Here is a 15252-nt window from a genome sequence, read left to right as displayed (position 1 = left end):
GGTAAACACAACTCCAGGTTCTGCATTTGTCTTCTTTGTTGCTTTATTATTTAACTGAAAAATACATTAAATACTTGTCATATAAATCAACACTGAAAATAATCATTAGCTACAGCCCTGATATTATTAAGGGATCATACTCCTGTTAGTTTCTTCTTACAGGATATTTGCAAGGTCCATGTAGAAATATATTCCTGTATTTAGTGAAGCTGGGTCAGACTTCACGTTTTCCCATATCCTCATTGTTTCATTGTCTGGCGTCTGCAGTGGCCTGCTTCGCTTTAGGAAAGGTCAGTTGTGTAATGCTGCTGGAGGGCTTGGATGGATGTGGTGAATATGTCACGACCCTGTCATTTAAAGGTTATGGAACGTGTTGGAAAACATAATAAGCAAACAGTTTGTGGAATGACTAAATAGGCAGCGCATGCAAAAATGTAAAATGCCTCTGTGCTGCTCATTAGAGTTTATAATGAGCTTGCTATACTTTAGGGCACTTTATGGCATCTCCACAATTATCTTCTAAAAATGTATACAACATCTGTGGTACTCAGTGTTTTTTTTTTTATAATGATGTTATATGGTATTTTATTTTCATGGTATCTCTATAATATTCCTACACTGCCCTGCTGTGATAGATTATACATAATCCTTATGCTGTTCATTATAGGATTAGTATAGTTCTTCTCTGTGACAGAATTATATATAATTATGGCTGGGTGATCAATTTTGATAACAAATTATATGACATATTATATGACATTAGTGCTTATAAATACTCATTTACTATGTTAAGGAGCCGGTCTGTCCAGCAGCCTACAGCTAAAGACGATGCTGTAAAATAATTAGGCCTAAATGTGGCTACATGTGGCTGCCAGCACACACACACACACACACACACACACACACACTGCAGAGCACACCGGGCAGAGGCAGATAGCGGTATTGGAAACAGAGGCAGATAAAAAGAGTGCCACACAATGGCTCTCTCCCTGCTTAACCTTTTGCAGATATCTCGGCAGCAGCGCTGGCACGACTGACAGCCTGAATCATGCGGCGGGTCGGCCAGCTGTTAGATGGAGCATGGAGAACTGAGGGATTGGGTTTCAGTGGAAATGAATGGAAATACAGGCACTAATCAAATCAGTGGAGACTCGCTGTGGTCGAATGATTCAGAAAGCCTAAAATTCACCACAGTCTCCAAAACAGGCATGCACCGATACCATTTTTTTAATACTGAGTACAAAACATTAAGAATCGACCGATACCTGGTTCAAATCTGACCCATAACATTCACTAAACTGGGTGGGCTTGGACCATTAGTTGGTGTCACTGGACAAAATAATTGAGAAATATGAGAAATACCAGCCTCTGTGTGCCTACAGTGGAGAAAATCAAGTCACATTGCTTTATTTTTGACATTTTACTCAGGGCTTCTGGCATCAGATGTTAGTCTTGGGTCAAATCTGACACCAACACTCCATTTTAGCCGAGTATCAGCATCCCGAGCCCAAAAAGGTCAGGCCATTTAGCTTCAGTTTAAAGTTGTGTTCCTGTCAAACCCACTGCAGTACAGCAGTAATACAATCAAACAGCTGAAAATGGCGTAGCTCTGCCAGTTAAACACTGCATTATGTGTTATAGCAGAGCGAACTGTGTGTTTCTAAATGACAGTAGGAGTTTAAACAGCACTTATGCCATTTTGGAGTAATTTTCATTCGACAACAGGCTGTTATGCACAGGGTGATAAGAAATAGCACATGTAAATGGGTGCACTTAATGCAAATGAGCCTCTTTTAAGAACTTTAATGTTTTCTTGATACTAATGCACTGCAAAAAGTCAAAATCTTACCAAGAGTATTTGTCTTATTTCAAGTAAAAATCTCTTATTTCTAGTCAAAATATCTCATTACACTTAAAATAAGACATGATCAGCTCAGAAATAACTTGTCTTTAGACAATTTTCACTTGTTTCAAGTGAAAATCTACTTGAAACAAGTGAAAATTAGCTTGAAACAAGAAACAAATTTTGCCAATGGAACAAGCAAATTTTTACTTGTGACATGAGTGAACAAGTAAAAATCAGAAATAAGACATTTTTACTTGAAATAAGACAAATAATCTTGGTAAGATTTTGACTTTTTGCAGTGTGGGATGTTCTGTCTTCATAAGACCGACATTTGCTTCAAAAGAATCGCTGCAAAAGGTAAAACTGTATAGGAAACTATAGGAAGGAACTGTATAGGAAGTAAAATAATCTCGCCTCCACTTGTTTCAAGGAAAACAAGACCCAAAGACTCAGTGCTTGACTAAATGAACCATTAGGGCAGATATTTGTCAGAGTGTGTGGGAACAGTGTGATTAAACCGGTGTGTGTTTCTCAAGCTCACTGGGGACATGTTTTGGCAGTGGGTGGTGCTTTAAGAGTTCACTGTGGTGTTTTTCAGCACTGGGAGGTGTTCAGGGAGATATCAGAAGTGTTTATCTTGGTGCCAGCCCTGCTGGGGCTGAAGGGGAATCTGGAGATGACGCTGGCATCCAGACTGTCAACGGCGGTGAGTGGGAACACAGGCGCGCACACTGCAAAAACTCAAAATCTTACCAAGATTATTTGTCTTATTTCAAGTCAAAAATGTCTTATTCCTAGTCAAAATATCTCATTACACTTAAAATAAGACATGATCACCTCAGAAGTAACTTGTTTTTAGACAATTGTCTCTTGTTTCAAGTGAAAATTTGCTTGAAACAAGTGAAAATTTGCTTGTTTCATTGGCAAAATTTGCCAGTGGAAAAAGTGAAAATTCACTTGAAATAAGTAAAAATTAGCTTGAAACAAGAAACAAATTTTGCCAATAAGACAAATAATCTTGGTAAGATTTTGCGTTTTTGCAGTGCACACACACACACACACACACACACACAAACACAAACACACACACACACACACACACACACACACACACACACACACAGACAACCAGTCATTTATAGCATCAGTGTGACTGTACCTGAGTTTGTGACGTCTTATTCCCTAAAAATGATGTGTTCTTGATGTCGGATGAGGGCAAAGATGGTACAGCAGAATGAGATTCTTAATTCCTCCTTTTACCTGTTTGTTCCCTGCATACTGTGGAGATATTTGGATTTTCTGGAGAAAATATGTCCAGTGCAGTAAGTTCACTTACTGCACTGTCCATAATAAAACCACCATGACTTTGGTTGGTCTGGCAAGTCGCCACCTGGCTGCCATCTGACAGACTATGAGGCACTTCATTAACTATGCATCGATGAGTCAGAGGCAGTGCATTTATTAAAGTCTGGGTTTATCTGACATGAAGGCAGAAGACTGGATTTCTAAAGCGATTTGATTCAGCGGGCAACCAAAGGGAGCGTTAGCTGAATTTCCACAGTGCTGACAGTTATAATGTATTCCTTGGACGGCATTACATTAACATGCCTATTGCTAAACAATAACACGTGTCAGGGAAATGCAATTCTCATCGCACTGGATCTTGCACACTATTAAACCCATTTCTCTCCATAGGCCAACACAGGGCAGCTGGATGTGCCTCAGCAGCAGCGGAGCATAGTTTGCAGTAACCTGGCTCTCATTCAGGTGACTTTGGCTACCCTGCCGCACCGTCCACCCTCCATCACATTAATACCACTCTCCATCACTTTGGTCCGTCTCCCTGGCTCCTGGACAAAACAATTCACGTCAAATTTTGTTTACCGGCGTGATAAAACCATCCTGACAATTCCGGCATGAGCTCAAAACGCTTAGCAGTGCATCATAAATCAGATTAAACAAACAAAACCAAGGCAGTATTTGGATACAGTCTGAAAATGGTAATTATTACGGGGCAGATGTGACTGGAAGGTCAACGGTTTGATCCCCTGCTGCGTAAAAACAGACGGTGATTTTGACTTAGAATATAACTTAAAGTCAGACTTCCTATAAACACTGAGATTACCTGTTTCATAGAGCCTCCCTGTGAGTGGCTAATGTCAGACCGACTGACGTAAAAAGCCCATCGGGGAGTGAGTGGGGTAGATTATGTTTTATTTAAAGGGCCGTTTATGTCGTCAACCAGACACATAAAGTACCTGACACATAAACATGAGTAAACATTTTTATTATAATCAAGCATAAATTGCCAAGGTGAAACTGACCCTGCCTGATAAAAAATGCTAGTAAATCTGAAGTTAACAGGAGGGTTAAGTCCGTCTTAATATTTATGCAGCAGACAGGCTTAACAATCGCAGGGCAGAGCGAGGGCAGATACGTCCAGTCACTGTTTTTCTAGTCCGTTGTATTAGTTGCTTTGATTCTTGCAGCTGTTAAAGCAAATCATGCACTTGTGTTGCTTTGGTACGGTAACAAGTTCTGTTTAGAGAGCATTAATCGGACAGCAACAGTCAGCTAAAAACCTCTGAAGTCATTTTACAGTCGTTCTATTGACTTTAGACTTGACCATTAGCGCAAGCGATGGATGCAACTTTTCTCCGAGCAGCTACCAACCAACTTTTCTCAGCCAACAAGCTCGCTGATTGTTCGCACATCAACCACTTTCCCCTTCAGCTCTACAGCAAATCAATGGACTTACAGACACTTTATTGATTGTGTGGTTTGCGGTGTGAATACAGGGTTATTTGTAAAAAAAAAAAATAAATAAATAAATAAATAAAAAAAGAGCTGCTCTGGAGACAGAAGCCAAATTATCAGCAACAGAACGGTGGTCAAACGATACACTGCAAAAAAATGGCAATAACTTTTTGTCTGGGACGATATGCTTAATCTCCTGATTCGATATGATCATGATACTTGGCTGCTGAATGGATATGTATTTTGATTCTCTATGGTTTCAAATCTTCAAGTACTGCAACTCAATATTACAATTTATTGCAACCAGAGCCAGAAAATAGGTCATTTTATACTGTGACGTCAAGTTTCAAAAAATGCTCTCACTACAATGAAATGGCTCCTGTGGGGGCTGACATCATCACATTGAATCCACAAGAGTCTCAGCTTTCCAGTCAAAGCCAAATGATGCAACTCCAAGACTGTTTAGGCCCCAGTCTGCACAAACACACCATTTTACAACAGGCCACAAGAACACATGTGGACTGCAGGCTTTGCGGCCCAAACTGCATGGGATTAGCAGAAGGTGGGCGTGTCTGCAAAGGGGAGAGCCGTGGCTGCCCAGAGAACCCGTTTTCATTCAGAGATCTGGAGGTCAGAGGTCAAGGGACCCTGCTGAATGTGGCCATGTTAGTTTTTTCGTTGCCAAAATGTTGCCAAATAGTATGACACGCTGGTACCAGCACAAAAAAACAGAATTGTGATACTTCAGTGAATCGATTTTTCAGCCCAGCCCTACCAGACAGATGGACAGATGCTGTGTTTTGTCCTCCCTCCCCAGGTCCAGGCCACGGTGGTGGGCTTCCTGGCGGCGGTCGCAGCGGTGGGTCTGGGTGTCTTGATGAAGGGGACTGTGGATTTGGTCCAGGCTGCCGTCCTCTGTGCCAGCAGCGTCACCACGGCGTTCATCGCCGCACTGTCTCTAGGTCAGAAAAACGGCCGCCGGGTAACGAGCGGCTGACGGTTCAATTCAGGGTTTTGTGGGCTCAGCCTGTGGTTTGACCTGGCGTGTGCTCCGTCAGGCCTGGTGATGGTGGCAGTGATCGTCGGCTCCAGGAAGGTGGGCATCAACCCCGACAACGTGGCCACGCCCATCGCTGCCAGCCTGGGCGACCTGATCACCCTGTCTCTGCTCGCCGGGGTCAGCAGCTTCCTGTTCCAATACAGAGGTCAGGCCACTCGCACTGACCACTTTGACTGGTTTCTGATTTATTATTTTAAATCTATCAATTTGTAGCCAACCAATCAAAGAACAATTGCAAGTCGGTACATTAAAATAACACATAATGTAGAGTTACATGAAGCAAGAGAGAGAAATGCAGCAAATATAAAGCACACAGGTTTGCTTTCAACCTAACATATTGCAGGTAGTGCAGTAACTACTCTGGTGATTTTTTCCTTTATTTCCAGCTGATTGTACTTCATTTGTAGTGTAAGGCCTAATTAATTTATCATAATTTATCCTTTTTATTAATCATTAATTTATCCGTTTATTATAGAAACCTCTCACTTTGGTTTATTGCACATAGTTGATAATAATTGGATGAAGACTGGATTAAGAAATATTTAAACTGAAAATATACGTGTTTGTTTTTTGCCCTCTAAAATATTTTGTATCTCTGATCCAGCTGGTCAAAGAGGTTGAAACTGACTTTAAAACATTTTACTTTACACAAAAGGCCATTTAAATGTGCATTACATCGCCTAATCTGTGACCTTTATTGACCTTTATCTGTGACCTTTGGGACTCGCACAGCCCACACCCAGCGTCAGTAGCCCGTGACGAAAACGGTAGGGTCATAACTTCTTATGTAGACAAGCTAAGAGGAGCAGAGATCCAACAGAAACTAGTCTGTGAGGAGGCCATATATCACTGAGCTGGATACTGGAATGATACCACTGCTTTGTCATTTCTTCCTTGGGCTCGAGACCAAAGTGCCAGTCAAACCGCGGTCCTCCCTTGTTGATCAGATGAGAATAACAGCAGATGAGGGAGGAGCTGGGTGTGTGTGTGTGTTGAAACTCCAGTTGGAGAGAGGCTTTCGTTTCAAAAAACAGAGGACGGGCCAGACAGCGAGCCCAGAGAGCCAGAAGGATCAGCACCTGGCCAAAGAAGCATTTGGTGTTGATCAGACACTCTCCCAGAGACACAGTGTGGCCATTTTGTGCTGCAGGGCAGGAGAAATCACTGACTGCAGCTTTAACTAATCCCCATGTCAGTGCAGACGGATTGCCTCAAAACATCAGTGTCAGTCATCTGCATAAATCAAGAAGATGAATCAGGGCTCACATAAATGCATGTGAGCATTTGCACTGAGGCGATTAAGGGTCAGAGTCAGAAGAGGGCAGCAAAGGCTAGACGAGGCGAGAACAAAGCCTTGTCTGAAGCATAGTGCCAAAATGCCATCAGAGTCTGGTCAAAGATTTGTATTATTTGTCCACTGTTTGATTTCTTTTCAAAGCATCTGAAGTGCGTGTTTTATTTCCATGACGATTCACAGTTTATACTGACTTTATGTGGAGGATAATGCCGGAGTCTGACTGACTGGCTCTGCACTGTGTTGCTGTGCAGACATGTGGTACCTGCCTGCTGTGGTGTGCGTCTTCTTCCTGCTCCTTATCCCGCTGTGGCTCACCATCGCCCCTCTCTCTCCACCAATCAGAGAGGCGCTAAGGTCCGGCTGGCAGCCTGTCATTGTGGCCATGTGCATCAGCAGGTAACGGCTGGCGAGGCTGTTTCTCCCTCTTCAGATGGTCCATCTGCACTGTGGTCTGTCCTTTAACAAAAAAAAAAAAAAAAAAAAAAAAAAAAAAAAAGATGAAATTTGTCTTCATTTGACCTGTTTTATGTTTGCTTGTGCTTTTCCTTTTGCATTGGGATGTAATTTTTGTGTTGTGGTGAAATGTTTACTTGTGTGGACCCCAGGAAGAGTAGTTGATACCTTGGTAGGGACTAATGGGGATTCAAATAAATAAATGGAGTTGTGGCTTTCAGTAAAGCTGGAAAGATGTCTCTTTCCAGTTTTGACGGTTGTTTTGTCCTGTTCCCAGTGTCGGTGGTCTGATTCTGGATAAGACAATGAGCGACCCAGCCTTTGAGGGCATGGCGGTGTTCACACCTGTCATCAACGGTGAGTGGACACAGTGTTAAAAACACAAGCCTACAGGTTTTTTTTTTTTTTTCTGAATGCTTTTACCAGTGCATTTACCAAGTGTGCCAAACTGCATTCTCTGCTTTACACTCAGTTTGATATTATATAACACAGTTCTAGAAAAAACTGTAAACTCTACAAATCGCTACACTACTTTGCCAATTGCCTTTCCACATTTACACGTGAAAACACGTTAACATAAATAATAAGTTCTCTCACAAATTAGTGCTTGAGCTCCACGGGTAAACAGACAAACAAACAAAAATAGTTTCTCCTCTTTTTTGTACCGATAGTGTGTTGAGTTCAGAATACACATCCATCCTTTACACATTTGGGTACCTGTGGGTTTGTGTGTCAACATGTATGAGAAAATTTTAGTGCAAACTGCTTGGTGGTTGGTTAGTGTGTAGAGTGTAGAGTTTTGCAAAAAAAAAAAAAAAAAAAAAAAAAAAAAAAAAAAAAAAAATAGCCTATAGTTTCACAGATAGTGCTTAAGCAAACCGGAAAAAAAAAAAAAAAAAAAAAAAAAAAAAAACTGTAAAAGGTCAAGCATGAGCCTCAACATTCAGACTTTTAATTTTAACCTGGAACTCATCAAACTGCATTTACTCCAAACGTCCTCAAGGGGGCATCTGACATGGAGCACTGTCGGTCAAAACAGTCATAAAAAAGGATCAGCACCCCATTACATGTGTGTGTCTGCTGGCGGGGAGACCAGATTGTGATTTACCGACAGAAAGTCCCAGTCAGGCAGAATGACCTGAAGTGGACTGAGTCATTCAATGTCCTCCGGGTTACTCCTTCATATTTCTCCCTCTCAGATAAAAATTAAACTAATTAAAAGTATTTGCAAAAGGTGAAATGTCCACAGTGATTGGTAGCAAAAAAAAAATTAAATCAAATATTTTTCTTAAAATGATTGTAGTTAGTTTCAGCTTGACACTTTCCCAGACCAAATTCTGATTTTAAATGTACCGTGCATCGTTTTGGAAATTAACTCTTCAGTTGTTAGGCAAGTTGCAGTGAGTATCGTGTGTTTTCAGGTTCTGTAAGCACATAACAGGGAAAACAAAAGCCAAAACACAACAACTAATGACCTTTTGCTGACAGAATGAGCTGAGATGCGTGGTTTGGTCTTGTGTCAGCAGTTTTAACCTTTGTGGAATGACATTTTACGCTTCATAATTATGCTTCATAATTAGTTTGAGACAGAAAAAAAAACTATCTCATGGGGAATTTGACCATCCAGACACCGAGCAGCTAATCTCATTCACCGTTCATAGTGTCCCCACACCCTCACGGCAAGCTACTAGGAGTTTTAAAGGGTAAGCTCTAAAGCCAGACTTGAGCTGTTAATCATTCATGAGGCATTGAGGGGCCGCCGATGTTAAACAACCTGTCTTAAACAGGCGTGGGGGAAAAGTCCCTAAGTTGCCAGATCCTCAGTGCCAGCAGTCCGCCTTGGCATGTTTGATGGCCGCAGCGAGGCGAGCTAAACACAGAGGGGTAAGAATGGGCTTTACATCAACCACAAGCCTGTCCAGAATGTCAAGTATGCATTCGCCGGTTCCCGTTTCCGCAGCATTCCTGCCAGCCCCGACGCCACCAAAGACTCCTGCATATATTGCCGTCCCAGTGCAGGAAGTGCATTTGCATTCCCATTCATTCCCATTGAGAGCGCTCCCCCCCTGGCTTGTTGAGCAGGAACGCTCCTCCTGTCCTGTCCTCATGATCCATGCGGCTCGAAGCTCGGCGAGCCAGGAGGTTTTGTTCTCCTCGTAACGGATCCAGCCTGAGGGGAGTACAGTGTTCATGATGAACGAAAAAGTACAGCACGACACTGCGATCCTCTTTTCCAGCAGGGCTTCAGAAAAAAAGGGGGGGAAAAAACAGAACAAAACAAAATACAACATAACAAAGCATAACAACAATGAGCTGTGACATTGTTTGGGAAGTTCTGAGTTTGGAATAAACAGCTTTCAGGCAAAATTACAGTTTGGATGGTGAACTGTTTTTCTAGAATAAGCACACTTTATACAGTGACAATCTACTGGTTTGCCAATATACTAGTTGCACAAAAGGACATTTTGATCAGATTCTACACAAGTAAGCATGATTAGGCCTGCATTGTTTGTAATAGTGGCAATATTTGTAGTGGTATAGTTAGTAGTATTAGTAGTATTAGTATTAGTATGTTGTGTTTAAGTGGAGTTCTAGTGTCCCACGATGAGCCAAATCCTGTTTCTGAGGCTTTTCATCCTCAACAGGAACATAAAATGATGTAAGTCTGGTCCTACTTTGCTATAAATACAAAGATACGATGAAGAAAAGATTTTTAAAAAAAAAATAGCAATAAAGGGAAACTTGTTGCATATTTAAATGAAGAATCAAAAGATGCTCCATTCAAGCTGTTTTGAATGAAATTCTGGGGAAACACTAACTTCATTTTTTGGCGCAAGAACAGTCAAATTTGCAAAAGCCTTTCATGTTGGAATAGGGTCTAAATAATTAATTATACAATGGGAATAAGTGGGTATTGAGAATCAATGGCTGGATGGGTGTCAGCACAAAATACCAGTGGTAACATGCCGTCCCAGCACTCAGCCCCTCCTCTCCCGCCTCCTCTCTGTCAGGTGTCGGGGGAAACCTGGTGGCCATCCAGGCCAGCAGGATCTCTACCTACCTCCACTACTGGAGCGTGCCTGGAGCTCTTCCTCTGAGGATGGCTGTGAACTGGATCTACCCCTGGGCCACTTTCTGCTCCGCAGGTCAGACACAGAAAAGGCAGCAAGTCATAAAAGTAATTTCAAGGTGTAGCACTTTAACACAAATCCCAAGTAAAGAAATCAGTACCACATTAATTCTGAGGGTTTAATGTGACAAAAGTAAACAAATGAGACCGTAATAGTGGTAGTAAGAGGATTGTGCACCACCAGGACTGTGTTGCTTTACAGCTCAAAACAGGAAGAGGGCGCTGTTCTTCCAGAGCAAACACAGCTGAGGCCCTCAAAGTTTCTGGCAGCAGCAGATAGTGGAATCAGTGGAATGCCAAAAAAATCACTTCCAACATGTTTACCCTCTTCAGAAAGCAAACGAAACAAAGGTCATCTTTGTGCCCTGAAGCATGAGGGTTCACAGGAGATGTGGTTTTAATTTTGAGCAACATGAGTACTAACAACTTGTTCAGAGATGGTGAATCGCACCGGGGCATCAAACGGTGAATCATGTCTTTTCCACTTAAGACGGGGCATCAAACGGGGCATGAAATCTTGCAAAAGACTCCTGTTGTAAAGAGAAAAGACTCCTGTTTTGATCTCACACACTGGGATTCGTGCCAGCAGAGATTTATAAAGGATCATAAGTAAAGAGTAGTGCAGATTTAACGCTCCTGACACGGTGTATGTGGGCTGCTGTAAAGCAGAAATAAAGTTAGTTCAGTTACAGCTGGAGAAAATGGAAATGAAATCTCAGATCCTTGTTAAAAAAAAAAAAAAAAAAAAAGTCAAAAAGATCAAAGATGCACAAACATTAGTTGGCACGGGACACCCCAGTTCGCTCAGCTTGCCTCTTCCTGTGTTCATCCACAGACGTGAACTCCAAATCAGGCAGAGTCCTGCTCATGCTCGTGGTCCCGGGCCACCTCCTCTTCCTCTACACCATCCACCTCCTGCAGGCAGGCCACACTGCCATGACACCGGCCTTCATCACCCTGTACCTGCTTGCAGCTCTCTTCCAGGTGACACAGCTGATTATTCATTTTTATTTATATTTATTTATCCTTTATTTAGCCGGGAAGGTCCCATTCAGACACATGATCTCTTCTTCCAGGGAGCCCTGGTCAAGATGGCAGCAGAGTTAGTTTCACATAAAAAACGATTTCACATGATGAGCGACAGTTAACACACAAAATGTCCCAGTTTTGTTTATGTTTCCTCTTGTCATGTCTTAATAAAGTTAATAGTTTGGGCTTTTTTTGGCTGCCGGTCGGGCTAAGGAAGTAATCTTAAAACATCACTTTGGACTTTGGGCTAACCTCTGAACAGCATTTGTCAATATTTTTGACACTTTATTGGACAGTGAAAATAATATTTAGTCACAGCCCGTCTCTTCCCTTCACACTCCACAGCTTGTTACTGCTGTTATGATGCTTTTGCCACTTTGTGACACTTCGAGTCACTGAGCTGCTGCGTGGACATCCATGCAAAAGCTATTATTCTTCATATGTATAAATATGTATTGTTACAATGACATTTTTTACACTTATATAGTCTTGTGCTATTTCTGTTCTAATGCACTTTAATCCAATGAGCAGTGGAAGTGTGCCCTCTATTCAAGCTGACTTTTAACGTGTGGGTTTTTGTGACTTCAAGAGAAGTGCTTTACAAACATATTTGTCATTTTTTTTTTAAAAGGGTAGTAAATTGAAAGTTGGTTTAAGAATATCAGTCACTGCCTAAATGATGGGCAATAATTGACCTTCAAAATGTCAATATCCAGGTAGTGATCCTGCTGTACGCGGCCAACCTGCTGGTGTGCTGGCTGTGGCGCAGGGGAATGGACCCCGACAACTTCTCCATCCCGTACCTCACCGCTCTGGGTGACCTGCTGGGAACCGGCTTCCTCGCCCTCACCTACCGACTGATCCTCACGGCCTCCTCCACTGAGACCGGACTCTGACACAAGTGCAGACTGGACTATACCTGAGCTAAGTCGTGCCGTGTGCCCCCGAATATACTCTTCCCAAAAACACAAGCGACTGAGACATAAAACAATTTGGATTGAAAGGAAGGGAAAAGGGGTCACAGGGGAAAACACTCTGGCCTCATGCAAAAATAAGAAGGGAAACAACATGGAGCGAGTCAGAAAGAGTAAAGTGTGGCATGTGCGGCCCATTGCGCTTTGGTCTCTTGTTAACTCGCTGTGGTCAGTAGTAAACAGGCAGTTCACAGGAGTTTCACCGGCCTCGCTGTCAACACCAGGCTCACCTAGCTCTGTACAAGCAGCATCCAGCTAAAAATGGATGTAACACGCGTGGAACCTATATGCTGTAAACCCACCACAGTAGAACGTAACATTTGTACACCTATTGTAAACACTCTGATGTTAAATGGCAAATGATTGTATTAAAGCAATAAAAAAGTATCCTTCAAAGTTTAAATGAAGACTTTATTTAAACAGGTGGTCTCACTGAGTTCAAGATCTCTTTTTCAGGTGAGACCCGTATACAGAAAAAAAAAACACAAATCACAGGACAGACAAGCACAGTCATAAATAGCAGTCACGATGCAAACAGAAAACAGGAGAAACAAGTGAAAGCAAAGTAAAAAAATAGTCCAAGATCAGTATTTTAAAATTGTCCACAGAAAGGAGACAATCCATTTTCAAAGTAACTGGGAGCTCATGAAGGCTGTTTTGCCCAGTTCAGTCTGGAGATGAGGTGCATCCAAAACTGTGAGGTCCCTGTGACCTGGTGCCAGGATGACTCCCTCTAAAACTGATAATAGAGCAGATATGAGGGGGGTGGGATGCCAAAAACACCCTTATAAATAAATGACATGCAATGATGTCTTTGTTAAAGACAACTTCCTTGGTTTCCATACAAAGTACAGCAGTAAGAAATTCATTTCCAGTTGTAAAGTGTAATACACTGTGATACAAAGCATCAAGGTGTTTTAAGGTTGAAGTAACAGCGTGCACATATACAATATCGCCAGAATTAAATACGGACAAAACTGGAGTCTACAAACGCTTTGTGAGTAGCAGGAGAAAAACAGGATGTGTCAAACAGGAAACAGATTTTGACTTTCAATTTGGAAATGAAATGTGAAAATAGCAGCACCTGCGGCACTGTACCTTGGGACCTTGAAGAATCAATGCAATTTCTGTTATTAGGATTCAAGACAAGCTTGTGATCAATAAGAGGGATCTGGAAAGCATCAAAAGTCTACTGTAAATTAGCAATGTCCAGTTTAAGAAAGTGTGGATCTGGATGCATACAAAATTGTGTCATCTGCATAAAAAAGGACATGACAGAGCAGCAAGTGGGAGATAACACAGTTTATATATTAAGTGAACAGTAAAAGCCCTGACATGGATCCTTGTGGGACTCCTTTTCTTACTTGATGTGAGTTGGATTTGTTGCCACCAGCAACAACAGCTTTGAGTTTTTGCCGTCAGGAAATATTGAAACCAGTTAATAGACTGATCATCTAAACCAATGGCAGTTCCAGTTTCGTACTCCACTTATTGTCAACAGTGTCAAATGCCTTTGAAAGACCAATAAATAGACCAGCACAATGTTGGTGTAATCACAAAGATTGCCATGGTTTCAGTACAGAAACCTGATTATTGTAGTTGCAGGATTTGGAAGGTCTTTAAGAAAGCCTGTAATTGAGATTCTAGGATTTTAGCCAAAAGGAGAACTGAAGGTGCTTTTACACCACACACCTTACCCCACGGTGAGTTGCCCCAGGTTGACCCCAGGGTGACTGTTCCCTGCTAGTTTGATCACTTTTAATTACTGCAGCTTTATACTCACTTGGGATTGGATAAGGTGTTTTCACACTTGGCATTTTAAACCTAGGCTCTAGAGACACAAATTTTTAAATGTGCCAACTAATTTCCCATATATAGTGTCTAGGTTACTGAGAGCAGTGTAACCATAGTAACCCATTACAGTGGTAAAAGGTCTGTCCTTGAATATGTTTGCCTCTCCAGATGTTTATCAAGTTGGCAATTTTCACTGTCAGACCAGATTGCTTGACAAATTGCTCCTCCTTATGCTGCTGAAATGGATGAGCTCAACCCTGTTGTTTTCACACTACATTTTGCACCCTGGGCAAATTCCCGGGATGAAAATTTCAACCCTGATTCCCCCAGGACCCTGGTTTCAATTTCAACCTTTGGTAGAGTTGAATTTGAAAGAGAATGTGAAACTGCGGGTGCCCTTAGCCTGCACCCCCCTCCCCACCAGACTGAAAATGCAAGTGTTAAAGAGCTTATAGAAATTTATCAGTAGCTGTTTAAATCATTAGTGTCCCCAGCTGAGCAGCTTTCCACATGGGATTGCACAGGTGGCGAATGTTAAATTGAAAATATGAGTGAGTGGATGGGCAATTATGTGTGCAATAAATTGTATGAGATGAGGATCAAGATTACCTTCACCTTTGGGGCGAAATGAAAAGCCATTGCCAGGAGGGTAGGGAGGACATGCTGATATTTCTGTGGTGGCTGGGAGTATAGTTTGATGGAATGGTAGACTACTTATCAAGTGAGTGGCCAGAGGACACAAAGCGATTATTTAAAGCTGCACAGATGTCTATTGTGTCTGTAATTGATCCACTTCCAGTGCAAATTTGAGAAGGTGAGAGAGGAGAGAGGTGGTAGGATTATTTCCAAGTGATTTAATGAGTCTCCAAAAACTAGATGCTTCTCCATGTGCATTTGCAAAAGCAGATAGGT

The 15252-nt window shown here is 41.9% G+C and overlaps 1 protein-coding gene across 2 annotated transcripts in view; it reads left to right on the top strand.

Annotated features, from left to right (window-relative positions):
• The window catches only part of LOC115359895 (solute carrier family 41 member 1), an 18001-nt gene extending 5234 nt beyond the window's left edge, over positions 1-12767 (top strand). For both annotated transcript variants that reach the window (XM_030052583.1, XM_030052582.1), the window contains exons 2-10: positions 2445-2552; positions 3542-3613; positions 5421-5565; positions 5662-5808; positions 7212-7356; positions 7691-7770; positions 10425-10559; positions 11379-11527; positions 12289-12767. In XM_030052583.1, coding sequence (XP_029908443.1) covers positions 2445-2552; positions 3542-3613; positions 5421-5565; positions 5662-5808; positions 7212-7356; positions 7691-7770; positions 10425-10559; positions 11379-11527; positions 12289-12468 — 1161 coding nt within the window. In that variant the 3' untranslated portion in view covers positions 12469-12767. The remainder of the gene's footprint in view (positions 1-2444; positions 2553-3541; positions 3614-5420; positions 5566-5661; positions 5809-7211; positions 7357-7690; positions 7771-10424; positions 10560-11378; positions 11528-12288) is intronic.
• Positions 12768-15252: the final 2485 nt, after the last annotated feature.

This window comes from Myripristis murdjan, chromosome 5 (genome assembly GCF_902150065.1).
Source record: "Myripristis murdjan chromosome 5, fMyrMur1.1, whole genome shotgun sequence".
NCBI lineage: Eukaryota > Metazoa > Chordata > Actinopteri > Holocentriformes > Holocentridae > Myripristis > Myripristis murdjan.
Note: the sequence above shows the minus strand (reverse complement) of the source record. Positions and strands in the feature narration are given on the sequence as shown.